Source organism: Bubalus bubalis, chromosome 6 (assembly GCF_019923935.1).
Source record: "Bubalus bubalis isolate 160015118507 breed Murrah chromosome 6, NDDB_SH_1, whole genome shotgun sequence".
Classification (NCBI taxonomy): Eukaryota; Metazoa; Chordata; class Mammalia; order Artiodactyla; family Bovidae; genus Bubalus; species Bubalus bubalis.
In genome coordinates, this window is record NC_059162.1 from 54,239,144 (window position 1) to 54,266,840 (window position 27,697).

General features: G+C 40.1%; 1 protein-coding gene across 2 annotated transcripts in view; it reads left to right on the forward strand.

Annotated features, from left to right (window-relative positions):
* The first annotated feature begins 18,673 nt into the window (after positions 1–18,673).
* LOC102392713 (guanylate-binding protein 4) overlaps positions 18,674–27,697 on the forward strand; it is a 39,883-nt gene continuing 30,859 nt past the window's right edge. The window contains exons 1-3 of one of the 2 annotated variants that reach the window (XM_025288324.3): positions 18,681–18,810; positions 24,559–24,638; positions 25,046–25,241. In XM_025288324.3, coding sequence (XP_025144109.1) covers positions 24,636–24,638; positions 25,046–25,241 — 199 coding nt within the window. In that variant the 5' untranslated portion in view covers positions 18,681–18,810; positions 24,559–24,635. Of the gene's footprint in view, positions 18,811–24,558; positions 24,639–25,045; positions 25,242–27,697 lie in introns of both variants that reach the window. The other variant, XM_025288325.3, reaches the window with a different exon arrangement.

The window sequence follows — 27,697 nt, forward strand, 5'->3', positions numbered from 1 at the left end:
GGGAAACCTAGAATAGGAAACATATTAATTTTTAGGTTTAATTTCCTTAAATAATGGACAGACACATAGTGGGCGTGGCTCCTCTTTTATGCATGCTGTAAGTTAAGAAAATGACTCATCTTACAGATTCATGAACATGAAGCCCCTGGAACTTAATACCCAGTGCGCACACAGCATGTGTTCCATGCTCAGTGCTGATCACCCTACATAGGTTAAATAGCTGATATTTTGTAACAGACATTTCTCCACCATTTTATAGAAACTGAGGCACAGAAAGATTAAATGTCTTATCCCAAATCACAACACTATAAATAACCTGAACCAAATCACTCTTCATTCCAAACCCTCTTGTTAAGCCACTTCACTATACTGTCTTTTCATGTTTGCTCAGTGAATAGTAGTAGAAGTAACAGTTTTATTGCTGAATTTCTTTCTAAGAAGCACATATGTTACAATTGTCCAATTCATTTCTGAGTAAAACCATGCAAAATGAGTGGTGTGCTATCTCCATTGAAAACAAGGAGGCTTCAGAAAGGGTAAGATAATATGCCGGGTCAAGTTCACTAAGCATGTCGTAGAGGTGAGATGTGAATCTGAAACTCTTTTTACCCTTAAACTATGCTTCCTGCGAACAAAGCTAGTGGAAGTGATGGAATTCCAGTTGAGCTACTTCAAATCCTGGAAGATGATGCTGTGAAAGTGCTGCACTCAATATGCCAGCATATTTGGAAAACTCAGCAGTGGCCACAGGACTGGAAAAGGTCAGTTTTCATTCCAATCCCAAAGAAAGGCAATGCCAAAGAATGCTCAAACTTCTGCACAACTGCACTCATCTCACACGCTAGTAACGTAATGCTCAAAATTCTCCAAGCCAGGCTTCAGCAATATGTGAACTGTGAACTTTCAGATGTTCAATCTGGTTTTAGAAAAGACAGAGGAACCAGAGATCAAATTGCCAACATCCGCTGGATCATGGAAAAAGCAAGAGAGTTCCAGAAAAACATCTATTTCTGCTTTATTGACTATGCCAAAGCCTTTGACTGTGTGGATCACAATAAACTGTGGAAAATTCTGAAAGAGATGGGAATACCAGACCACCGGACCTGTCTCTTGAAAAACCTCTATGCAGGTCAGGAAGCAACAGTTAGAACTGGACATGGAACAACAGACTGGTTCCAAATAGGAAAAGGAGTACGTCAAGGCTGTATATTGTCACCCTGCGTATTTAACTTATATGCAAAGTACATCATGAGAAATGCTGGGCTGGATGAAGCACAAGCTGGAATCAAGATTGCTGGGAGAAATATCAATAACCTCAGATATGCAGATGATACCACCCTTATGGCATAAAGTGAAGAGGAACTAAATGCCTCTTGATGCAAGTGAAAGTGGACAGTGAAAAGGTTGGCTTAAAGCTCAACATTCAGAAAACTAAGATCATGGCATCTGGTCCCATCACTTCATGGGAAATAGATGGGGAAACAGTGGAAACAGTGTCAGACTTTATATTTTGGGCTCCGAAATCACAGCAGATGGTGATTGCAGCCATGAAATTAAAAGACACTTACTCCTTGGAAGGAAAGTTATGACCAACCTAGATAGCATATTCAAAAGCAGAGACATTACTTTGCCAACAAAGGTCCGTTTAGTCAAGGCTATGGTTTTTCCAGTGGTCATGTATGGATGTGAGAGTTGGACTGTGAAGAAGGCTGAGCACTGAAGAACTGATGCTTTTGAACTGTGGTGTTGGAGAAGACTGAGTCCCTTGGACTGCAAGTAGATCCAACCAGTCCATTCTAAAGGAGATCAGTCCTGGGTGTTCTTTGGAAGGACTGATGCTAAAGCTGAAACTCCAATACTTTGGCCACCTCATGTGAAGAGTTGACTCATTGGAAAAGACTCTGATGCTGTGAGGGATTGGGGGCAGGAGGAGAAGGGGACGACAGAGGATGAGATGGCTGGATGGCATCACCGACTCAATGGACATGAGTTTGAGTGAACTCTGGGAGTTTGTGATGGACAGAGAGGCCTGGCGTGCTGTGATTCATTGGGTTGCATGAGTTGGACATGACTGAGCAACTGAGCTTAACTGAACTGAACTGAGCATGGTGCTTTCTTAACAACCTTTTTGAGAGGTTATTAAGTATTGATTTAATTTATTTGATAAATTTATAAGTCTTATTAAATTGTCTGTTTCTTCTTAAATGAGTTTTGTCAGAAATTGTCTTTCAAGGAATTGGTCCATTTCATTTAGGGTATCAAATTTGTGGATGCAGAGTTGTTTATACTATTTCTTGATTATGCTTTTAATGTCCATGATATCTGTACATTGTCCATACTTAATTTCTGGTAACAGTAATTTACATCATCTCTCTTTTTTCCTTGTTAGCCTTGCTAGAGGCTTAATGATTTTGATTTTTTTTTAAATTTTGTTGATTTTTCTATTGATCTCTTGTTTTTAATATTTAGGAATTTCTACTCTAACCTTAATTATTACTTTTCTTCTGCTTGAGTTGAATTCGCTCTTCTCTTCCTGGTTTCCTATTATGGAAGCTTGGGCTTTTTATTTTAAAATTTTCTTCTTTTTTATATGCCCACTCAATGTTATAAATGTGTCTTTAAGCTCTGCTTTCACAAAATTCTACAAATTTAGGGAAGCAGTATTTTCGTTTTTATTTACCTCAACTCTTTTAAAATTTCTCTTGAGATTCCTCCTTTAACCAATATGTTATTAAGAAGTGTGCTACTCAATCTCCACATATTCAGGAAATGTCCAGCTTTTTCTTACAGATTTCCAGTTTATTCAATTGTGATCTGACAGGAAATATTGTATTACTTCTATTCTTTTAATTTGTTGAGGTATAGTTTATGACCCATAATGTGATTTACCTTGGCCCATATGAGCTTGAAAAGAATGTATATTCTGCTGATGTTGGATGGAGTAGTCTATAGATGTGAACTGCTTACAGCTGATTTGAGATCCTCTTAAGTTCTACATTGTGTGGCTTCCCAGGTGGCTCAGTGGTAATGAATCCATGTGCGAATGCAGGAGCCACAGGAGACGCAGATTTGATCCCTAGGTTGGAAAGATCCCCTGGAGAAGGAAATGGCAACACATTCCAGTATTCTTGCCAGGATAATCCCATGGACAGGGGAGCCCAGTGGGCTACAGTTCATGGGGTTGCAAAGAGTCAGATATGTCATTAATGATTTTCCACCTACTATACATGTCCATTTTTAACCGAGATGTGTTGAAACCTTCAAACCTTCAATGGATTCCTCTGTTTCTCCTCCCTGTTGTGTCAGGTTATGGCACACATATTTTGGCACTCTGTGGTTAGGCACAAACACATTGAGGGATGTTATATCTTCTGGGAAATGTAACCCTTTTATTCCTATGCAATTGCCCTCTTTATCCATGATAGTTTTCCTGTTCTGAAGTCTACTCTGTCTGTCTTCCACAGTTTTCTTTTGTTTAGTGTTAGTATGGTATATGAACCTAGGGATCTGGCAAAGGGACTGAGAACCCCCAAGGAATTTGACGTCAGAGGCCAGTGGTGAAACCATTTACCACAGATTGGGACCAAAACCCAATGTGCTGGGACTTGAACCCAGCAAAACCCTGCTTGGGACTTGAATCCACGTGGCTGGGACTTGAACCCATCCAAATCCCTTCTTGGGACTTGAAACCCCATGGCTGGGACTCAAACCTAGCCAAAACCCACAGTACCTAGTTTTAGGACCTAGTGAAGCTCAGGTTCTTGATGTCTCATTGCAGAAAGAATTCAGTGAGAGATAAAGTGATAAGTAAGAAGTGGATTTATTCAGATACAGAGATAAGCACACTACACAGACAAGAGTGTGAGCCTTTGGAGAGGGTGAATGAGACCACAAAATGTTGTGTGATTAGTTTTTATAGGCTGGGTAATTTAACATGCTAATGAGTGTGAGGATTATTTGAACTATTTTTGGAAAGGGGGAAGAGATTTCCAGGATTTGGGCCACTGCCCATTCCTTGATCTTTTAACAGTGCCTTGGAACTGTCATGGCACTTCTGGATGTGTCATTTCACTTGTGACTGAGGATCAAGATCTAGTATTGTCTGCCATCATGGTACCATTTGATTCTAATCAGTTTATGTTGTGTCCTTGGGTGATGCTATTCTTTCTAAAGTTGTGCCCTGCCCCTTTCCCTCCTGTTACAGTGGGATTTGATTACAGCAGTCACAGAACATTGGGGAAACAGACTCTTGGAGGGTACAAACAAAACCTTGTGTGCACCATGACACAGGAGAAGGGAGCACTGACTCCACAAGAGACTGACCCAGACTTGCCTGGAAGTGTCCAGGAGTCTCTGGCAGAGGGGAAGGTTGAGAGTGGCCTGTTGCAGAACCATGGACACTGAATACAACAGTGCCTGAAGGGGACCTTTTGAAGGAGGTAGCCATTATCTTCATGACCAGAGGGAGGGAACACAGCGCCACCCATCAACAGAAAATTGGATTAAAGATTTACTGAGCATGACCCCACCCATCAGAACAGGATCCAGTTTCCCCTTCAGTCAGTCTCTCCCATCAAGAAGCCTCCATAAGCCTCTTATCCTTATCAGTCAGAGGGCAGATAGAATGAAACCACAGTCACAGAAAACTAATCAAACTGATCACATGGATCACAGCCTTATCTACTTCAATGAAACTATGAGCCATACCATGTAGGGCCACCCAAAATGGATTGGGTCATAGAGGAGAGTTCTGACAAAATGCAGTCCCCTGGAGAATGGAATGGCAAGCCACTTCAGTATTCTTGCCTTGAGAACCCCAAGAACAGTATGAAAAGGAAAAAATATATGACACTGAAGGATGAATTCCCCAGGTCAGTAGGTGCCCAATATGCTACTGGAGAAGAGTGGAGAAATAGCTCCAGAAAGAATGAAGAGATGGAGCCAAAGCAAAAACAACACCCAGTTGTGGACATGACTGGTGATTGAAGTAAAGACCAATGCTGCAAAGAACAATATAGCATAGGAACCTGGCATGTTAGACCCATGAATGAAGGCAAATTGGAAGTGATCAAACAGGAGATGGCAAGAGTGAACATCAACATGTTAGGATTCAGTGAACTAAAATGGACTGGAATGGGCGAATTTAATTCAGATGGCCATTGTATCTACTACTATGGGCAAGAATCCCTTAGAAGAAATGGAATAACAATCATAGTCAACAAGAGTCTGAAAAGCAGTACTTGATTGCAATCTCAAGAATGACAGAATGATCTCTGCTCATTTCCAAGGCAAAACATTCAATATCACAGTAATCCAAGTCTATGCCCCACCACTAGTGCTGAAAAAGCTGAAGTTGAATGGTTCCATGAAGACCTACAAGGCCTTCTAGAACTAACACCCACAAAGATGTCCTTTTCATCATAGGGGAATAGAATGCAAAAGTAGGAAGTCAAGAGATACCTGGAGTAACAGGCAAATTTGGTGTTAGAGTACAAAATGAAGCAGGAGAAAGGCTAACAGAGTTTTGCCAGAGAAGGCACTGGTCATAACTAACACCTTCTTCTAACACAAGAGATGACTACATCATTGGATGGTCAACACTGAAATCAGATTGATTATATTCTTTGCAGTCAAAGATGGAGAAGCTCTATACAGTCAGCAAAAACAAGACCAGGAGCTGACTGTGGCTCAGATCATGAACTCCTTATTGCCAAATTCAGACTTAAATTGAAGAGAGTAGGGAAAACCACTAGACCATTCAGGTATGACCTAAATCAAATCCCTCATGATTATACTGTGGAAGTGACAAATAGATTCAAGGGACTATATCTGGTAGACAAAGTGCCTGAGGAACTATGGACAGAGGTTCATGTCATTGTACAGGAGGCAGTGATCAAGACCATCCCCAAAAAAAGAAATGCAAAAAGGCAAAATGGTTTTCAGAGGAGGTCTTAAAAATAGCTGAAAAAAGAAGAAAAGTGAAAGGTAAATGAGAAAAAGAAAGATATACTCATTTGAATGTAGAGTTCCAAGGAATAGCAGAGAAATAAGAAAGCCTTCCTTGGTGATCAATGCAAAGAAATAGAGGAAAACAAAATAATGGGAAAGACTAGATATCTCTTCTAGTCTAGATATCTATACTAGATATCTCATCTATTGTCCTGAAAGATGATGCTGTGAAAGTGCTCCACTCAACATCCCACATATTTGGAAAACTCAGCAGTGGCCACAGGACGGGAAAAGGCCCGTTTTCATTCCAATCCCAAAGAAAGGCAATGCCAAAGAATGCTCAAACTACCTCACAATTGCACTCATCTCACACGCTAGTAAAGTAATGCTCAAAATTCTCCAAGCCAGGCTTCAGCAATACATGAACCGTGAACTTCCTGATGTTCAAGCTGGTTTTAGAAAAGGCAGAGGAACCAGAGATCAAATTGCCAACATCTGCTGGATCATGGAAAAAGCAAGAGAGTTCCAGAAAAAACATCTATTTCTGCATTATTGACTATGCCAAAGCCTTTGACTGTGTGGATCACAAGAAACTGTGGAAAATTCTGAAAGAGATGGGAATACCAGACCCCTGACCTGCCTCTTGAGAAACCTGTATGCAGGTTAGGAAGCAACAGTTAGAACTGGACATGGAACAACAGACTGGTTCCAAATAGGAAAATGAGTACATCAAGGCTGTATATTGTAACCCTGCTTCTTTAACTTGTATGCAGAGTACATCATGCAAAATGCTGCGCTGGGTGAAACACAAGCTGGAATGAAATTGCTGGGAGGCATATCAATAACCTCAGATATGCAGATGACACCACCCTTATGACAGAAAGTGAAGAGGAATTAAAGAGCCTTTTGATGAAAGTGAAAGAAGACAGTGAAATAGTTGGCTTAAAACTCAACATTCAGAAAACTAAGATCATGGCATGCTGTCCAATCACTTCTGGCAAATAGATGGGGAAACAATGCAAACAGTGACAGACTTTATTTTTGGAGGAGCTCCAAAATCACTGCAGATGGTGATTTAAACCATGAAATTAAAAGACGCTTGCTCTTTGGAAGAAATGCTGTGATCAACCTAGACAGCACATTAAAAAGCAGAGATATTACTTTGCCAACAAAACTCTTATCCAGAGTAAGCTATGGCTTTTCCATGAGTCATGTACAGATGTGAGAGTTGGACTCTAAACAAAGCTGAGTGCCAAAGAATTGATGTTTTTGAACTGTGGTGTTAGAGAAGACTCTTGAGAATCCCTTGGACTGCAAGATCAAACCAGTCAATCTGAAAGGAAATCAGTCCTGAATATTCATTGGAAGGATGCTGATGCTGACGCTGAAACTCCAATACTTTGGCCACCTGATGTGAAGAACTGACTCACTAGGAAAGACTCTAATGCTGGAAAAGATTGAAGGAAGGAGGAGAAGTTTAAATGGTTGGATGGCATAACCCACTCGATATACATGAGTTTGAGCAAGCTCCAGGAGTTGGTGGTGGACAGGAAAACCTGGCGTGCTGCAGTCCATGGTGTTGCAAAGACTCGGACACGACTGAGGGACTGAACTGAACTAAACTGATGTTATCTACCATGATCTATATATACCATATATGACATATACTATAATCTATATATACCCTATATGATATGCCATAATCTCCATCCCTTTAGTCTACCTTTGTCTTTATATTAAAGTGGTTTTCTTATACACAATAGATAATTGAGTTTTGTGTTTTTAATCCACTCTGACAGTCTCTGTCTTTTAATTGGTGTGTTTAGACTATTGATATGGAAATTGATTACTGATATAGTAGGATTAATATCCACCTGACTTTATACTTTTCACTATTCATTGCCCATATCTTTGTCACTATTTTATCTTTCACTCCTTTTCTAACTTTTGGTTTTAATTATGCATTTTATATGATTCCATTTTCTATCCTTTCTTAGCATAGCAATTATACCTCTTAAAATTTTTTTTCAAACTGTTTGCCCTAGAGACTGCAATATACATTTCTAACCAATCCATGTTCAGTGTCAAATAACACTCTACCACATCACCAATAGCACAAGCACCTTAAAATAACAAAATATTCCTAATTCTTATTCTGGTCTTTTGTATCATTGCTTTAATTCATTTCACTCATACATACTCTTCAATCTTCAAATACATTGGTGCTGTTATTGTTTTAATAAATTGTATGTTAGATCAACTTAGAATAAGAGAAATATATTTTTATTTTCTTGCCATTTATTCCTCCTCCAGTGCTCTTCCAGTCTTTATGTAGATCCAAATTTCTAATATATCATTTTCCTCCTCTGAAGAACTTTAAACATTTCTTACAAATCAGGGTTCCTGGTGATAGATTCCCTCAATTTTTGCTTGTCTGAGGAAGTACTTATTTCTCTTTCACTCAGAAGAATAATTTCAGTAGATACAGAATTCTAATTTGGTGTTGCTATTTCTTTCAAGATTTTGATTATTTCACTCCATTCTCTTCTTGCTTGTATGCTTTCAAAGGAGATGCCTGATATAATTCTTACCCTAGTGCCTCTATGAATAAAATAAAATCTCTTTGGCTTATTTCAAGATTTTCTCTTTGCCTTTGATTTTCTGTAGTTGAATATGCTGTGCTTTTCAATTTGAGAAGTTTCTATTGACACACCTCCAAATTCACTGAGTCCGTCCCAATCATGTTCAGTCTACTGATGAACCCACCAAAGACATTCTTCATTCTGTCAGCCTGTTTTTAGTTTCTTGTATCTCCTTACAATTGTGGGAGTTTCCATTTCTCTCCCTACATTACTCACTTGTTCATTCATGTTTTCCTCCTTCTCCATTAGATTTCTTAGCATATTAATCACAGTAATTTTAAATTTAGCTGTCTGATAATTTGCAAATTTCTGCCTTGTCTGAGTCTAGTTCTCATACTTGATTTGACGCTTCAGACTGCTTTTATGCCTTTTAGCATGTCTAGTAATTTTTTGTTGAAAGCTGGCATAGTTTAATATTTTGAAGGACCTGAGGTAAATATGTCCATAGTGTGAGGTTTTATGTTAACTGTCTACAGGTTAGATTGTGTTTACCACTTGTTTTGACTGCTGTGTCAGGGAATAAAATTTTCTTACTGTTAATGTTTTTGTCTCTCTGCTATCTTTTGGTTTCCCTAGAAGAGTGATCCCCAAACTTTTTGGAACCAGGGACAGGTCTGATGGAAGACAATGGGAGTGGAGGTAGAGAATAGTTCAAGTGGTGAACTATACTTGATGGGGAGTGGCACATGAAGCTTCCCTTTCTTGCCCTGCAGCTCACCTCCTGCTGTGCAGCCAAGTTCCTAACAGACCATGGACCAGTACCAGTCTGCAGCAGGGAGTAAGGGGTGTTGGAGACCCCTGCCTGCCCTAGAGAGCTTTTATCAGTTCAGTTCAGTTGCTCAGTCATGTCCGACTCTTTGCGACCCCATGAATCGCAGCACGCCAGGCCTCCCTGTCCATCACCAACTCCCGGAGTTCACTTAGACTCACGTCCATCGAGTCAGTGATGCCATCCAGCCATCTCATTCTCTGTCGTCCCCTTCTCCTCCTGCCCCCAATCCCTCCCAGCATCAGTCTTTTCCAATGAGTCAACTCTTCTCATGAGGTGGCCAAAGTACTGGAGTTTCAGCTTTAGCATCATTCCTTCCAAAGAAATCCCAGGGCTGATCTCCTTCAGAATGGACTGGTTGGATCTCCTTTTACACTACCATCTAAATCAGTATGTCTCCCCAAATATCATATGTTGAAAAACTTATGCCCAATGTGCTGGTTTTGGTGGTGGGGCCTTTAGGAAGTGATTAGTTCATAAGCGCAGAACAATCATGAATGAGTGTAATGCTTACATGAACTCATACCATGTACCATGCCCATACCATACTCTTGCTATGGTAGTTGTATTTTTAGTCTTTTGAGGAACTTTCATACTGTTTTCCATAGTGGCTGCATCAATTTACATTCCTACCAATAGGTTACATACAAATGCTACATTTTAAAAGTCTTTTGCATTCACTTTAAAGGCACTGTTACTCTGTAGATTATTCTGGTTGACATTTTTCATTCAACACTTTAAAAGAGATGTTATTCCACTTTCTCCTAGCTTATGCAATTTCTAGCAATGTTTCTTTCCAAGCCTAGTTTTTGCTTTTTTGTATGTAATGTTTCTATTTTCACTGCTTGTCTTTAAGATTTTCTCTTCACAATTGGCTTTTATTACTAGTCTGTGGGGTGCAAGGCCATATGTATCTTATATTTGTTTTGTTTGGGGTTCTATGAACTTTGATTGGCCATTTGTCTCTTTTATTAATTTTGGGAAATTTTCTCTTCAAGTATTTTTCCTGCCTCTTTCTTTACTTCTTCTATTTTTATTTTTCCAATTGTGTGCACAAGAAATCTTTTGTTATTGTACTGGGGGATATCCTAAACTATTGAAGGCTCAGAATATTTTTTTTCTCTTTATTTCTGTGCTTCCATGTGGTTAATGACTATCGATCTATCTCAGATTGTATGGTTCTTTCCACCAAATTGTTGACATATTTTCTGTTAATTCCTTTAAAAGAATTCTTAGTCACTGATATTGTACTTTACTTTTATAGGATTTCCATTTAACTCTATTAATAGCATGCAGTCTTTAAAAAATTTTAATGTGTTCATGTGTGTTATTCACCTTTCCAATAGATTTTTCAACATAGTAATAGTGATTTCAAAGGCCCTGATTTTTCCACATTAGGTTTATTTCTGATATTGTTTCTGTTCTTTGTCTTATCTCATGATGCATAGTTTTAACTCGGGTTTTTTTGTTTGTTTGTTTCTTGTTTTTGCTTGACTCCATTTTTATTGTATGCTTAGCACTGTAAAAAAAAAGTGGATATTGAGATAATAAGATTTATATTTGAAAAATAGCACAACCTCTATTTTGGTTAGGATGATTGTGGGGGGCATTTAGTCAGTGTAGTAATTCATCTGTGCTGAGTTTTGTTGCTACACTCCATCAAATCCACCACAAGCTTCACATTCCTCCAGTGGAATTCTATTTGTACTGGAAGACCTGAAGCACCAGAAGACTCTTTTAGTTTTCCTGTTCCATCCTCAACCTTTAGCAGACCCTGCATACTTGTCTTGTGGGCAGTCTCTGTGCTCTTGACCTATTCCAATGGTAGACTGCTGTTTTTGTTTTTGTTTATTTACTCACTGCAAGGCTTTGTTGAATGCCTGCATACTCTTAGGTTTTCCAGGTAAATCTGTTGCACCTCAAACCTTGAAAAGCTCAGTCAGTCTGCCCAACAAAGCTTACTGCATATCTCCTGCCCTGCATCTACTATTTCTCATGATACTTGATGGAGGCCAATGGAAGATTTTATATGAGTGTGTGTGAATTTCTCTTATGTCAAGGTTTATTGGGGATTCTGGCCATTGTGCAATATGCAGGAAGTTTATTAAAAATTTTGTTATTCTAATATCTATAATCAGATAAAAGATAACTTGTTTATGTGGCTCATCTTCTCAAAAGGGATTGCAACTCTTTGAAATTTCATTTTCTTGCTTTGTGACCTCACTCGGGATGAGTTTTTAAAAGCATGATTTTATATATTATTTGGATCTTTTTTTCTTTTCAGATTGAAGCAATGTTCTCTTGAGTCATTTTGGATTCTTAGTAGTTTGGAACATGGATCTCATTTCTCTTGATTAGTCACTCTAGCTTTACCAATTTCATAAACTACCAATTTTACAAACAGTTTGGTTGCTTTGACTCTCCTATTATATACTGGTTTTCTACTTCATTAAGTCTGTTTTGCTTTTATTTTGGTTTCTTCTACTTTTTCCTCATTTGGATCACTTGAAGAGATTGATATTTAGCTTGTTTTCTACTTTAATTCTTTACTAGTTTATGGCTTGAGGATATGAATTTCACTGAAATTAGTGATTTAACTGCATCTTGAAGTCTGAAATATAGTATTATCAGTATTGCTCATTTAAAAATATTTTCTATTTTTCAAAATAAAATCTTTGTGACCTATATATTATTTAGAATTGTAATATAAAAAATAAGAATCTTCAGTTTTCTTTTTGTCACTGTTTTATAAAATTGAAAAGTGAAAGTGTTAGTTGCTCAGTCGTGTCCAGCTCTTTGCAAACTCATGGACTATAGCCTGCCAGGCTTCTTTGTCCATGGATTCTCCAGGCAAATATAGTGGAATGGGCAGCCATTCCCTTCTACAGGGAATCTTCCCAGCCCAGGGATTGAACCTGGGTCTCCTGGATTTCAGGCAGATTCTTTACCACCTGAGCCACCAGGGAATATTTTTTTTAACATAGTATTATGGTAAATTGGTATACTCTGCTTGACTTTAATTTGTTTACCTGAAAAAATATGTTTTATACAGTGTTTGATCACAATTATCAACATATTAAATATCTATTTGTTCAATTTGCTGATTATCCTCTTTAAATCTTTGGGCTTCTCTGGTGGCTCAGATGTTAAAGAATTTGCCTACAGTGCAGGAGATATGGGTTTGACCTCTGGGTCAGGAAGATTTCCCTGGAGAAGAAAGTGGCAACCCACACCAGTATTGTTGCCTGGAGAATTCCATGGACAGAGGAGCCTGATGAGTTACAGTCCATGGAGTTGCAAAGAGTCAGACATGACTGAGCAAATAACACGTCACTTCACCTCATGTCTTCAACACCATTACTGATTTTGTGTGTTTGTTCTATTAATTAATCTCTGAAGTGGGATAAGTGTGTCCTTAAAATTGTGACTTTCCCTATTCTTTCAGTTGTTCCATTTCTCAATTTATTGGAAGCCATATTATAAAGTGAAAGTGAAAGTCATTCAGTCGTGTCCGACTCTTTGTGACCCCATGGACTGTATAGTCCATGGAATTCTCCAGGCCAGAATACTGCAGTGGGTAGCCTTTCCCTTCTCCAGGGGATCTTCCCAACCCAGGGATCGAACCCAGGTCTCCCACATTGCAGGTGGATTCTTTACCAGCTGAGCCACAAGGTACATACAAATACAAAAATATTATGTCTTCTATAAAGCTGAAATTGTCTTCAATTTTCTGCATGCCTATAGACAGGCATTTTTGCTCTTAAAATCTATTTTCATATGCTGCTATATGTGTTACTCACACACACTGTAATCTGTTTTCATATAATACTCGTAGATACTTTGGTAATAGTATATATCATGTTCCAGAGCCAAACATATCTAAGTGGCCTTACAGTCTTCATCTAGAAACACAAATCTTTATATCCTAACTGACAACAACAAAAAGTTGATGAAAACAAGAGAGGAGATCCAGAGAGACCAAGACAAGACCAAGAGCAAGAGAGAGAAAAAAAATTTTTTTTCTTGGATCCAGGTAACTGAGAAATGATTAACTTTATTGGTTTTAGGTCATATACCTAATCTCTGCCTAAATCAATCTTGGTGGCTCAGGAATTACAGGGCCACAGTAATTTTCCCAGCTTGGATTCAAGTCTTGAATCTACTCAGTGTAGTCTCAGAATTCTAGAAAAATCTATCCCTGATATTGTCACATACATTTTTACAGTTACAACACGCTCTGCAGCTCCAAATACAGTGTCATTTTATTTTACAAAATAAGCATATGGCTATCAGACTAAGGATTTTTATACTGTTCTAGCTGATTTTGCAACTAGAGAAATCTGCATAGGGAATATGTGCCAAAGCACTTGCTCCTGGGGAGTCTTGGCCATAGAGCTTTGAGACTACATTCTGCCTGTCCTTCCGTTCTCCTCATTGCCATCTGAAATAGAGATGGGATAGCCAAACCCTATCATGACTGAGCGACTTCACTTTCACTTTCATGCATTGGAGAAGGCGATGGCCACCCACTCCAGTGTTCTTGCCTGGAGAATCCCAGGGATGGGGGAGCCTGGTGGGCTTCCATCTATGGGGTCGCACAGAGTTGGACACGATTGAAGTGCCTTAGAAGCAGCAGCCAGACCCTGATTCACAGGGTTAAAAACCTGTAACAGAAACTGGTGACTAAGTGAAATTCTTGAGCTCCTGTTACAGAACAGCAGATAAGGGAACAGGTTGTTTGAAAACAGGGGCAGTGGCTGAGAGTGCCAGGCTGCGGAGGCGCAGGAACAGCTGAGAGGAGCTACCCAAGTCCGAGGTCAGTGGCAGCGGCAGGGAGGAGCAACCACATGTCCAAGGAGCGGTGGCTGCGCAGGCGCAGGAGGGCCTAGAGGAGCTATCCCACGTTGAAGGTCAGAAGGGGCCACGGTGAGGAAATACCCCTTGTCCAAGATAAGGAACAGCAGCTGCGCTTTGCTGGAGCAGCCATGAAGAGTTACCCTATGCCCAAGGTAAGAGAAACCCAAGGAAGACAGTAGGTGTTGCAAATGGACATCAGAGGTCAGGCACACTGAAACCATACTCACAGAAAACTAGTCAATCTAATCACACTAGGACCATAGCCTTTCTAACTCAATGAAACTAAGCCATGCCTGTGGGGCAACCCAAGAGGGGCGGGTCAGGTGGAGAGATCTGACAGAATGTGGTCCACTGGAGAAGGGAATGGCAAACCACTTCAGTATTCTTGCCTTGAGAACCCCATGAACAGTATGAAAAGGCAAAATGATAGGATACTGAAAGAGAAACTCCCCAGGTCAGTAGGTGCCCAATATGCTACTGGAGATCAGTGGAGAAATAACTCCAGAAAGAATGAAGGGATGGAGCCAAAGCAAAAACAATACCCACCTGTGGATGTGACTGGTGATAGAAGCAAGGTCTGATGCTGTAAAGAGCAATATTGCATAGGACCTGGAATGTCAGGTCCATGAATCAGGGCAATTGGAAGTGGTTAAACAGGAGATGGCAAGCATGAACATCGAAATTTTAGGAATCAGTGAACTAAAATGGACCGGAATGGGTGAATTTAATTCAGATGACCATTATATCTACTACTGCAGGCAGGAATCCCTCAGAAGAAATGAAGTAGCCATCATGGTCAACAAAAGAGTCCGAAATGCAGTACTTGGATGCAATCCCAAAAACGACAGAATGATCTCTGTTCATTTGCAAGGCAAACCATTCAATATCACAGTAATCCAAGTCTATGCCCCAACCAGTAACACTGAAGAAGCTGAAGTTGAACGGTTCTATGAAGACCTCTAAGGCCTTTTAGAACTAACACCCAAAAAAGATGTCCTTATCATTATAGGAGACTGGAATGCAAAAGTAGGAAGTCAAGAAACGCCTGGAGTAACAGGCAAATTTGGCATAGAAATACGGAATGTGGCAGGGCAAAGACTAATAGAATTTTGCCAAGAAAATACACTGGTCATAACAAACACTCTCTTCTAACAACACAAGAGAAGACTCTACACATGGACATCACCAGATGGTCAACACCGAAATCAGATTGATTATATTCTTTGCAGCCAAAGATGGAGAAGCTCTATACAGTCAGCAAAAACAAGACCAGGAGCTGACTGTGGCTCAGATCATGAACTCCTTATTGCCAAATTCAGACTTAAATTGAAAAAAGTAGGGAAAACCACTAGACCATTCAGGTATGACCTAAATCAAATCCCTTATGATTATACAGTGGAAGTGAGAAATAGATTTAAAGGCCTAGATCTGATAGATAGAGTGCCTGATGAACTATGGAATGAGGTTCGTGACATTGTACAGGAGACAGGGATCAAGACCATCCCCATGGAAAAGAAATGCAAAAAAGCAAAATGGCTGTCTGGGGAGGCCTTACAAATAGCTGTGAAAAGAAGAGAAGTGAAAAGCAAAGGAGAAAAGAAAAGATATAAGCATATGAATGCAGAGTTCTAAAGAATAACAAAGAGAGATAAGAAAGCCTTCCTCGGCGATCAATGCAAAGAAATAGAGGAAAACAACAGAATGGGAAAGGCTAGAGATGTCTTCAAGAAAATTAGAGATACCAAGGGAACATTTCATGCAAAGATGGGCTCGATAAAGGACAGAAATGGTATGGACCTAACAGAAGCAGAAGATATTAAGAAGAGGTGGCAAGAATACACAGGAGAACTGTACAGAAAAGACCTTCACGACCCAGATAATCACGAAGGTGTGATCACTGACCTAGAGCCAGACATCCTGGAATGTGAAGTCAAGTGGGCCTTAGAAAGCATCACTACGAACAAAGCTAGTGGAGGTGATGGAATTTCAGTTAAGCTATTTCAAATCTTGAAAGATGATGCTGTGAAAGTACTGCACTCAATATGCCAGCAAATTTGGAAAACTCAGCAGTGGCCACAGGGCTGGAAAAGGTCAGTTTGCATTTCAATCCCAAAGAAAGGAAATGCCAAAGAATGCTTAGACTACCACACAATTGCACTCATCTCACATGCTAGTAAAGTAATGCTCAAAATTCTCCAAGCCAGGCTTCAGCAATATGTGAACCATGAACTTCCTGATGTTCAAGCTGGTTTTAGAAAAGGCAGAGGAACCAGAGATCAAATTGCCAACATCTGCTGGATCATGGAAAAAGCAAGATAGTTCCAGAAAAACATCTATTTCTGCTTTATTGACTAGGTTAAAGCCTTTGACTGTGTGGATCACAATAAACTATAGAAAATTCTGAAAGAGATGGGAATACCAGACCCCTGACCTGCCTCTTGAGAAATCTGTATGCAGCTCAGAAGCAACAGTTAGAACTGGACATGGAACAACAGGCTGGTTCCAAATAGGAAAAGGAGTACATCAAGGCTGTATATTGTCACCCTGCTTATTTAACTTATATGCAGAGTACATCATGAGAAAGGCTGGGCTGGAAGAAACACAAGCTGGAATGAAGATTGCCGGGAGAAATATCAATAACCTCAGATATGCAGATGACACCACCCTTATGGCAGAAAGTGAAGAGGAACTCAAAAGCCTCTTGATGAAAGTGAAAGTGGAGAGTGAAAAAGTTGGCTTAAAGCTCAACATTCAGAAAACAAAGATCATGGCATCCGGTCCCATCACTTCATGGGAAATAGGTGGGGAAACAGTAGAAAAGTGTTGGACTTTATTTTTGGGGGCTCCAAAATCACTACAGATGGTGACTGCAGCCATGAAATTAAAAGATGCTTACTCCTTGGAAGGAAGGTTATGACCAACCTGGATAGCATATTTAAAAGCAGAGACATTACTTTGCCAACAAAGGTCCATCTAGTCAAGGCTAATATTTTTCCTGTGGTCATGTATGGATGTGAGAGTTGGACTGTGAAGAAGGCTGAACACTGAAGAATTGATGCTTTTGAACTGTGGTGTTGGAGAGACTCTTGAGAATCCCTTGGACTGCAAGGAGATCCAACCAGTCCATTCTGAAGCAGATCAGCCCTGGGGTTTCTTTGGAAGGAATGATGCTAAAGCTGAAATTCCAGTACTTTGGCCACCTTATGCGAAGAGTTGACTCATTGGAAAAGACTCTGATGATGGGAGGGATTGGGGTCAGGAGGAGAAGGGGACAACAGAGAATGAGATGGTTGGATGGCATCACTGACTCAATGGACGTGAGTCTGAGTGAACTCCGGGAGTTGTTGATGGACAGGGAAGGCTGGTGTGCTGCGATTCATGGGGTTGCAAAGAGTTGGACATGACTGAGTGACTGAACTGAATTGTAACCCAACAAAATTGGCTGATACCAGGTCAAAGCAATACAGCTCATCAGAATCTGTGCAGAAGAGACCTGCTTGTCCCATAGGCGACCCACCATCATCACAGCCCAAAATTCACCAACCTGTTTCACACAAAATCCTCTGTATTTGCACATGTCCCATGAAGAAGCATGTAACCCAGATAAACTTGCACAGAATACCAATTATCTCTTTTCCTTACCAACAATCACCTTTCTCTAAGGCATAAGACCATTCTGCTTCTTTTTCCTGTTAATTTTCTAAGCCCCTGTCCTCTTGGAAGGCAGACCTGAGACTTGTTCTCTTACCTCCTTACTGGGTTGCCTCTGCTGCAAACCTTGGTATCTCAATGTTTTGGCTTGTAGCTCCTTGGGCAAAAGAACCTGGTTCCCTAACAGTAGCAGTCAAGCTTTTAATTTGTAGGGTAGTACAACACCTTAGGATACAGAAAAGAATGGAAGAAATCTTAATCAACCCCCAAACCCCAAAGATGGATCCACCTTAGTAAAAGAACAGAGAAAAAAAAAAAAAAAGTGAGTATTTCTGGGCTATAAAATCAAGGGTTAAATACACAGGTTCCTCTGTCCATGGAATTCTCCAGGCAAGAACACTGGAGTGGGTTGCCATTTACTTCTCCAGTGAAGAAAGAAACCACTGAGTTAAAAAGAAAATAGTTTTTTAAAAAGGAAAGGGAAAAAGAAACGAATTAAAGACTTTTCAACTGAAGAAAAATTAATAATCAAACCTCTTCTTTCACAAAAACACCCCTGAGAGAAAGGCTGTTGAACTCTCATCCTACCATTATTTGGATCCCATTCACTATGGGGTCAGGAATGCCTAAGTCACCTGTGGAGGAGGGAGGAAGTTGGGTTTACCCAGCCAGGCAGGGAGGAACCCTTATCTCCCTGGCTTTCCTGGAAGGCATCTAGGTTACTGCCTCCAGGAAAGAAAAAAAAAAAAAAAAAATACAAGTCCTTCTGTCCTTTCGATTTCAATTCTCATAAACCCCACCCACACCGGATGACTTTTAATAACCAACTGGCTTTTCAGCTGCTGAATATAAGAGCAGTTTCCAGAGGAGCCAGAAGCAAGAGGAGCCCTAGGGGTGATCCTGAGCAGCTGACTTGACTCTCAGCTGCAGTGTCTGCTCCAAGTAAGTTTGCTCCTAAACTTGACCTTCCAAGTACTCTTCTATTAAATAAGGACAATAAAATCCCCCAGTGCAGACCCTATCCTGGGGGAGGGGAGGCAAAAATGGCCCCGTGGGATCAGAGCTTAGCTCAAGCAGCTCAGAGTTGGTTGGCTTTGAGGCATGTCACCCTGATGCTCTGCTCCTCCTGGAGCATGTAGCAGTTGCTGTTGTTCAGCTGCTAAGATGGTGTCCGACTCTTTGCGACCCCATGGGCTGCAGCACCCCAGCCTCCACTACTTCCTGGGGTTTGCTCAAACTCATGTCCATTGAGTCCATGATGCCATCCAACCATTTCATCCTCTGTCACCCCTTCTGCTTCGGCCCTCAATCTTTCCCAGCATCAGAGTCTTTTCCAATATGTTGGCTTTTCACATCAGGTAGCCAAAATATTGGAGCTTTAGCTTCAGCAACAGTCCTTCCATGAATATTCAGAATTGAAGTCCTTTAGGATTGACTGGTTTGATCTCCTTGTTGTCCAAGGGAACCCCCTAAGCAGGGCTGGAGCAAAAAGTCCGGCATGGGACAAGAAGGGGAGTATGCTTCATCTTCTGAGAAGAAGGGGCTGAAGTCCTTTTTAGGACTGAGGGCCCAACTCCCAGCCCCCTCGCAGAAGCCCTGGGTACAGTCTCCTCCTCCAGCCCCCTCCATCATGACTGCATCCCGCTGGGCACTGGTGGTAGTCCACAATTTAAATCCTAACAGATTAACAGTGGATTTTTTTTCCTCTTAACATTCAATATTCTGAATAATACAAAACTGTATTATTTGAAATAATTTAATCTCATTCTTAATAAAAAAAATACTTACTGTAAGCCAATTCATGTTTATTTACCATGCATTTTTTTAAAAATACCTGGCCTGTGCAAATACTGCCTCTTATAACTTCTGATGCTTGCTGAAAATACAGAGTGTGGGGTACTTTTAACTATCACTTCAGATAACTCTACTGAATAATAACCATTGGAAACTGTTCATCATCTTCTGCCATCTAGTAACACTATTTCATTCTAGTTATTTAGTTTTGAAGTTTCTTGGTTTGAAAACCTCAGAATATTTTTAATTAAAAAAAAAAAACCGTGGTAAACTTATGAACTCCTACCAAAGCTTTATGAATATTCTGACTCAGAAGTGAATGCTACTATTCCTGTTGCTTAAAACTGTTCACCTTAAAAATAGTGATTTTTCAAGTAAAAATGGGTTTACTCAGGAATAGCAGGGGAATTGTCATTTGGGACAAGCAAGCTGTAGCAAAAGACATGGGGCAAATTCAACCAAGAAAAAGAGGAAGTTTCTCTGTCTTATTTTATAGAGAAAAGTAGTAAGTTGGGAAGGATTGTTTTAAAAGAGACCATTGGGGAAAAGTGAGAGTTCAAGGTAATGACCCTTTTTCCTTGGCTGGGTTGCTGGGGTTCTCCTGGGTTCTTCTAGGAGATGTGAGGCATACTTTTTCCTGTTGGGGACTCTCACTGGAGTATCTCCTGTTGAAGATTTTTTCCCTGGGGTTTGTGATTGTCAATTCTCATAACTGATCTCCAGTGGTACTGTGTGAGAGCTCTTCTTTCTGGCCTGCTGATTCTATTCGAGTGAAGTTTCCTTTTATTAATTTTCACCTAACACAGAAGCAAAAGTTCATTTTACTGCTCTATCTCTGCTCCCAATCCACTGTAGGAAAAAAAAAAAAAAAAAAAAGAGTAAGAGAGAGTGAGAGAAGGAGAAATTTTAGAGAGGAATTCTTTTGAGCAAATTCATGTTTTTCCCTGAGAGATTTTAGATAACTTATATTTCATGGCAAATTGCAACTTACAGAATGCACCAACACATTATAGCATATCGTCCAAACTATTTACTGTTGAAGTCATACATTAATGCAGGAAAAGTTTCTAAAACTTTCTGAGAACTTATATCTTACCATCTGTATAGTAATGAATCAGGCAGGAATTACTGTTTTTCCTATCACACTGGTAAGAAAATGGAGGCTTTGCACGTAAGTTCCTTTTTCAAGGTTTCAACAGACAATAAGTGACTTGAACCCTCAGGTTTGAACCCTGGCAGCTCAACTCCAGAACCTGTACTTGGACATCTCGGGGCAGCTTTCAGCTCCTCCAGCCTTACTCTTCCCCTGTTGCTGTTCTCCCTCTCAGTTGTTACTGCTTGGGCCTCCCAGCCTGCTCATCTTCCTCTTGGGCTGTGTCCTCCCACTGCTGCAACCAGGGAAGGAAGTGTCACTTTCTCAGGCCAAAGCCAACTCTCCCCTTTCATTCAGAAATTACCCTCCCAGTCTTCAGAGACACACAATTGTAAAATTATATAGGATTGACTATGTGCTTGTATAATTTTAAGAGTATGGTAAGCATTATGAGATATGTAATCCTCCTAATGACCCCACTACCTACATGGATCACAGGCTTGTTGTCATGGTGAAGGGACATCACCAGATAGTCAATACTGAAATCAGAGTGATATATTCTTTGCAGCCCGTATTGGATGAGCTCTATACAGTCAGCAAAAACAAGACCTAGAGCTGACTGTGGCTCAGATCGTGAGCTCTTTATTGAAAAGATAAGGCTTAAATTGAAGAAAGTAGTGAAAACTGCTAGTCCATTAGGTATGACCTAAATAAAATCCCTTAGGATTATACATTGTTTTGGTTTGTGACCTTATGGACTGTAGCCTGCCAGGCTTCTCTGTGCATGGGATTATTCTCCAGGCAAGAATACTAGAGTGGGTTGCCAATTCCTTCTCCAGGGGATGTTCCCAACCCAGAAATTGAATGCAGATCTCCTGCTTTGTAGGCAGATTCTTTATTGACTGCTCTATGAGGGAAGCCCTTGATTATACACTGGAGGTGATAAATAGATACAAAGGATTAGATCTGATACAATACCTGAAGAACTATGGACAGAGTTTCATAACACTGTAGAGGAGGAAATGACAATAACAATCCCTCCCCCTCCCCCCGCAAAAAAAAGAAATGCAAAAAGCAAAGTGGTTGTCTGAGGAGGCCTTACAAGTAGCTGAGAAAAGAAAAGATGTGAAAGGCAAGGGAGAAAGGAAAAGATAAACCCAACTGAATGCAGAGTTTTAGAGAATAACAAGGAGAAATAAAAAAGTGTTCTTAAGTGACCAATGCAAAGAAATAGAGGAAAACAATAGAATGGTAAAGACTAGAGATCTCTTCAAGAAAATTGGAGATATCGAAAGAACCATTTCATGCAAACATGGGGACAATTAAGGACAGAAGAAGTAAGGACATAACAGAAGCAGAAGAGATTAAGAAGAAGTGGCAAGAATACACGGAAGACCTACACACAAAAAAACTTAATGTCCTAGATAACCACGATGGAGTGATCACTCACCTAGAGTCAGATATCCTGGAGTGTGAAGTCAAGTGGGCCTTAGGAAGCATTACTACGAACTAGTGGAGGTGATGAAATTCCAGCTGAGGTATTTCAAATCCCAAAGGGTGGTGCTATTAAAGTGCTGCACTCAATATATCAGCAAATTTGGAAACCCAGCAGTGGCTCCAGGACTGGAAAAGGTCAGTTTTCATTCCAGTACAAAAGAAGGGCAATGCCAAAGATTGCTCAAACTATTGTCCACTCTCTCTCATTTCACATGCTACCAAGGTAATGCTCAAAACCCTTCAAGCTTGGCTTCAGCCGTACATGAAATAAGAACTTCCAGATGTACAAACTGGATTTAGAAAAGGGAGAGGAACCAGGGATCAAATTGCCAACATCTGTTGGATCATAGAAAAAGCAAGGGAATTAAAAAAAAAAAATCTACTTCATTGACTATGTTAAAGCCTTTGACTGTGTAGATCATAAAGAATCATGGAAAATTCTTCAAGAGACATGAATATCAGACCACCTTAAATGCCTCCTGAGAAACCTTGAGTGTGCAAGTCAAGAAGCAACAGTTAGAACTGGACATGAACAATGGACGGGTTCAAAATTGGGAAAGGATGATGACAAGGCTTTATATTGACACCCCACTTATTTATTAATAATGTATATGCAGAGTACATCATGCAAAATGCTGTTTTGGATGAATCACAAGCTGGAATCAAGATTGCCAGGAGAAATATCAACAGCCTCAGATATGCAGATGATACCACTCTAATGGCAGAAATTGAAGAGGAACTAAAGAGTCTCTTCATGAGGGTGAAAGAGGAGAGTGAAAAAGCTGACATAACTCATTCAGAAAACTAAAATCGTGGCATCCAGTCGAAGCAGTGACAGATTTTATTTTCATGGGCTCTAAAATCACTGCAGATAGTGACTGCAGTCATGAAATTAAAAAAAACACTTGCTCCTTGCAAGGAAATCTATGACAACTTAGACAACATATTAAAAGGCAGAGATGTCACTTTGCCAAAAAAGGTGTGTATAGTCAAAGCTATGGTTTATCCAGTAGTCATGTATGGATGTGATAGTTGGACCATAAAGAAGACTGAGTGCCAAAAAAATTATGCTTTCAAATTGTGGTGCTGGAGAAGACTCTTGAGAGTCCCTTGTACTGCAAGGAGATCAAACCAGTCAATCCTAAAGGAAATCAACCCTGAATATTCATTGGAAGGACTGATGCTGAAGCTGAAGCTCCAATACTTTGGCCACCTGATGCAAAATGCCGCCTAGAAAAGACCCTGATGCTGGGAAAGATTTAGGGCAGGAAGAGAAGGAATGATAGAGGATGAAATGGTTAGATAGCATCACTGACACAATGGACATGATTTTGAACAAACTCCAGGTGATAGTGAAGGACAAAGAAGCCTAGCATGCTGTAGTTGGACACAACTTAGCAACTGAACAACAACGACCTTAAGGACAGATTGATCTTTACTTTTCATGTCACCACTTTCCAGAAGAGAAACTTGAGGCACAGAGAAATTAATCTTCCCAGTCATCACACAGTTCATAAAGTATGGCAGCATGTGGACGTTGCTTAGTATAGTCTTTGAAAAAATAAAGGGACAATCCAAGCTCTCTGACTGCTACTGCAGTCTGACTCTTGAGATCATGAAACACCCTACCATTGTAATGAAATTATTTAAAGTAGAAGCTAGCCCAGATGTGAGACTCTGACATATCTAGGCAGATCTGACAACACCATGGTTGCTTGCTTCTCTTCTCTATCTGCTTAAGAAATGTCCTACAATTTCTGTTAATAAATTAATTCTACATGAACAACATTGTGTAGGTACCTTAAATTCTGTTGTGTTTGTTTGAGAGGAAGCTGCATTCTTTACCTCAATTTCTTTCTCTCACCGTCCCTCCTCTTCCAGCCTGTTCCTGCTCCCACTGCTTCCCTGCATCTGTCTGTCCTCATCAAAGGATGAGGACACTGATCACCTTCATCTTTCCTTTATTGTCAAGGTCTTCCCTGGATACTCTCTCCATAAATTCAACCCACAGTGTTTCATAGGCCATTGCCCTCTCATGTGCATATAGGGCTTCCCAGGTGGCTCAGTATTAAAGAATCTGCCTACCAATGCAGGAGACATGGGTTTGCTCCCTGGGTTGGGAAGCTCTCCTGGAGTAGTAAGTGGCAATCCACTCCAGTATTCTTGCCTGGAAAATCCCAAGGACAGAGAATGCTAGCAAGCTACAGTCCATGGGGTGGCAAAGAGTTGGATATGACTGAGCATGTACAAGCCTTACATATATGTATTTTGGTTTTACTTTCTATATTATCTGTTTCCTCCACTAGAATAGAGTACCGTGAGGCAGAGATTTCTATCCATTTTCTTCAGTTTGATATTGAGCCCCTGGAACCGTGTTCAGCACATGGTAGGTTCTCAGTGAATATTTGTACAATTAATGAGTGACCAAATCATTCTGACACTCCAGAAATCATCTCTGAACACTCCTCATCTCCTTCATGTCCCATCTGCCTCTGTGTACCCCCAAAATGTTAGTGTTTTCAAGGTTCCGTCATCAATACTTTGTTTTCTCATTCTGTTCACTATAGGGCTCATGTGGGCAAGGTTGTTTTAGGGTTCATTTAAAGATCAATAAGATAATTTCCATAATTTACCTGTACAGGCCTTGATACAGGTTGGCTAAATACTTACCTTTTAGAAACATGCAAAGCATGGAGAATTGATACATAAGTTCCACAAACATAAAGCTAATGTACACTGTGAGAGATGACTTCCAGATCTTATAGTCTACTAAGCTGTTCCTCTGGGTTACAGGTTCCCATTGCAGCTGGACCTACCAAAATGGACCCCATCTATCTGGTGGAAAACCAGAAAAATCAGTTATCAGTAAATCCCGAAGCACTGAAGATTCTTGACCAGATATCTCAGCCTCTGGTGGTGGTGGCCATTGCAGGGCTGTATCGGACAGGAAAGTCCTACTTGATGAACCGCCTAGCAGGACAGAACCGTGGTGAGTATGTTCAGGACCATTTGCTGGGAAGCAGTGATAACACAGGCTGCTGATCATCCTCCTCTATTGCCATGTTCTAACTCCCCCCACTGAAAACAACTTCTTAATTCTCACCATTGAATTTGTATCTCCAAACCTGTCTCTCCACAATGTTCCCTCTTTTATCCAGTAATGGAGAGTTCACAGGCCCATCAAAATGTCCGCCTTATTTGTCCCAATCCCATCCACTGCCATCTCCTCAAGGGTTCATCTTCAAAAAGTACCCCCTTCCTTTCTCCTTCATCACTTTTGCCCTAAACCACAGGGTTATTTCAAATAGCACACAAATGTTGTTCAACACGCTCTGTTTTTTTAGAAGAGATGTAAAGAAATACAGACAGATGAATTCCTAAACCTCCCATATCTCAATGAAGCTACCATCCATCATTTTTTGCTTCATTTAATTTCCTTATTTCCAAGCTTTGGTAAATTATACCCCTGTTTCTCTACTTGGTCTTTTCTATTATCTGAGCTGTACTACATATAGAACAGTGCATAAGACATATATATATGTATATATATACACACACAATAAAGTTGATAAACCTAAAGTGATCATCTATGTAATCACTACACAGATCAAGAAATACTTCAACACCCAAAAGCCCAAATCATGCCCTCTCATACCTTCACTAGATCTCACCAATGTTTTGACTTTCATGGTGCATTCTTTCATTATTCCTTTTTAAAAATGGCTTTGTATTAAACAAATGTTTCTGCATTTGTTAAGGATTGCTCAAACTTAATACAAAGGGAGTTACATTGTGACAGTCATGGGGGTCTTGCTTCTTTAGCTCAACAAGAAGTTTATGAGGGTCATCTAGTTTGTCATACACATCTATAATTCATGTATATTCACCACTGTAGAGTATGCTATTGACAGAGGATAGGGAATTGTATTTATTCACTCATTGATGATGAACACTGGTATTATTTGTAGCTCCAACATTTATGGGTTCACTGTTGTGAATATTCTTGTATCTATATCTTGGTGCACGTGTACACTAGCTACCCTTGTTTGATATACTCAGAAGTGCCATTACTGGGTCATGGAGTCCATATGTTTTCAGGCTTTCAAGATAATATCAAACAGTTTTTCAAATTTTATGTGCAATTTATGTACATATTAGCAGTAACTGGAATTCTCCACATCATCATAAAAATTTGGTAAGAAGTTTTTTAGCTTTGGCTGATCTGGTGTCTGTACAGTTGCACATTATTTTCCCCACTACAAGTAAGTAGTACTTGTAGATAGACTTCTTCCTGTCTTCCTCTTTCTTTTTGCTTACAGTCTCCCATTGGCCTCAAATTAAACATTTTATATTTGTCTTTCTTTTAAAGAATTCTTGACAACTAGTCAGGGGAGAGCATTTTTTCTTTGCCAGGCTAAAATAATTAATAGGTCATTTTTTTGGTGATTAAAGATTTGAGAACTCTTAAGAAATGATATCAGTCAAGATGTTTCAACAGTCAAGGTGTTTCAACAATATTCCTTTTTATTTTATTCAAGATAACATCAGGTAATAAGGAGGTGATTTCCATTACTAAGGAAATCCTTCACCTGGTTATGTTTTAAAGAACTTGAATTGTGGCACTGCTATCCCAGTTAAATGACAGGAAGAACAAAACCAAACAAACAAGCAAAACTGGTGCCCAAAGTTCACTAGCAGAAGCAGCTCACTACTGTTACCTTCTTATGATTCTTTGTCTCTCCTTTACCTCACATAACTGACTGTTATACCCTGCCTTTCTCCCTGGGAGAACTGGGAGCTCAGACTGCTCTGTATTAATCAGACAGCAGTCAAATGCCATCATGATGTAGAAGAGTAAAGATCATCTCAGGTCTTATACCCGCTAGAGCAGAATACACAGAACATGGTAATTGAATGGCCTAAGCCATGCTCCCCTAGGCATTTCATCATATCCATTTCTATTCTCAGTTGAAGGAAGCATTGGCATCTGGCAGACAGTCAAAATCTTGGACTATAGATAAGACATATTTTGCTTTCTTACACATATGAGTGTTAGTTGCTCAGTCCTGTCTGACTCTGTGATCCATGGACTGCAGCCCATCAGATTCCTCTGTCCATGGAATTCTCCAAGCAGGGATACTGGAGTGGGTTGTCATTCCCTTCTCCAGAAGATCTTCCCAACCCAGGGATCTAACCCAGGTCTCCTGCATTGCAGGTAGATTCTTTACTGTCTGAGCTAACAGGGAAGCCCATTACCTCACATAATCACTTTCTGTTGGTTTAAGCCTTAGAAAGAAGGGCAAACAATTCTCACAGGTCTTCACTTCATTTTTCTGAAGGAAGCAGGAGCACTCAGAGGATGGCAGAAACAATGGCCAGGGAGCCTTTATAATTCCTATAGGGTGAAGAGGCAATTAGTGGATTCCAGAATGTGACAGAGCCCAG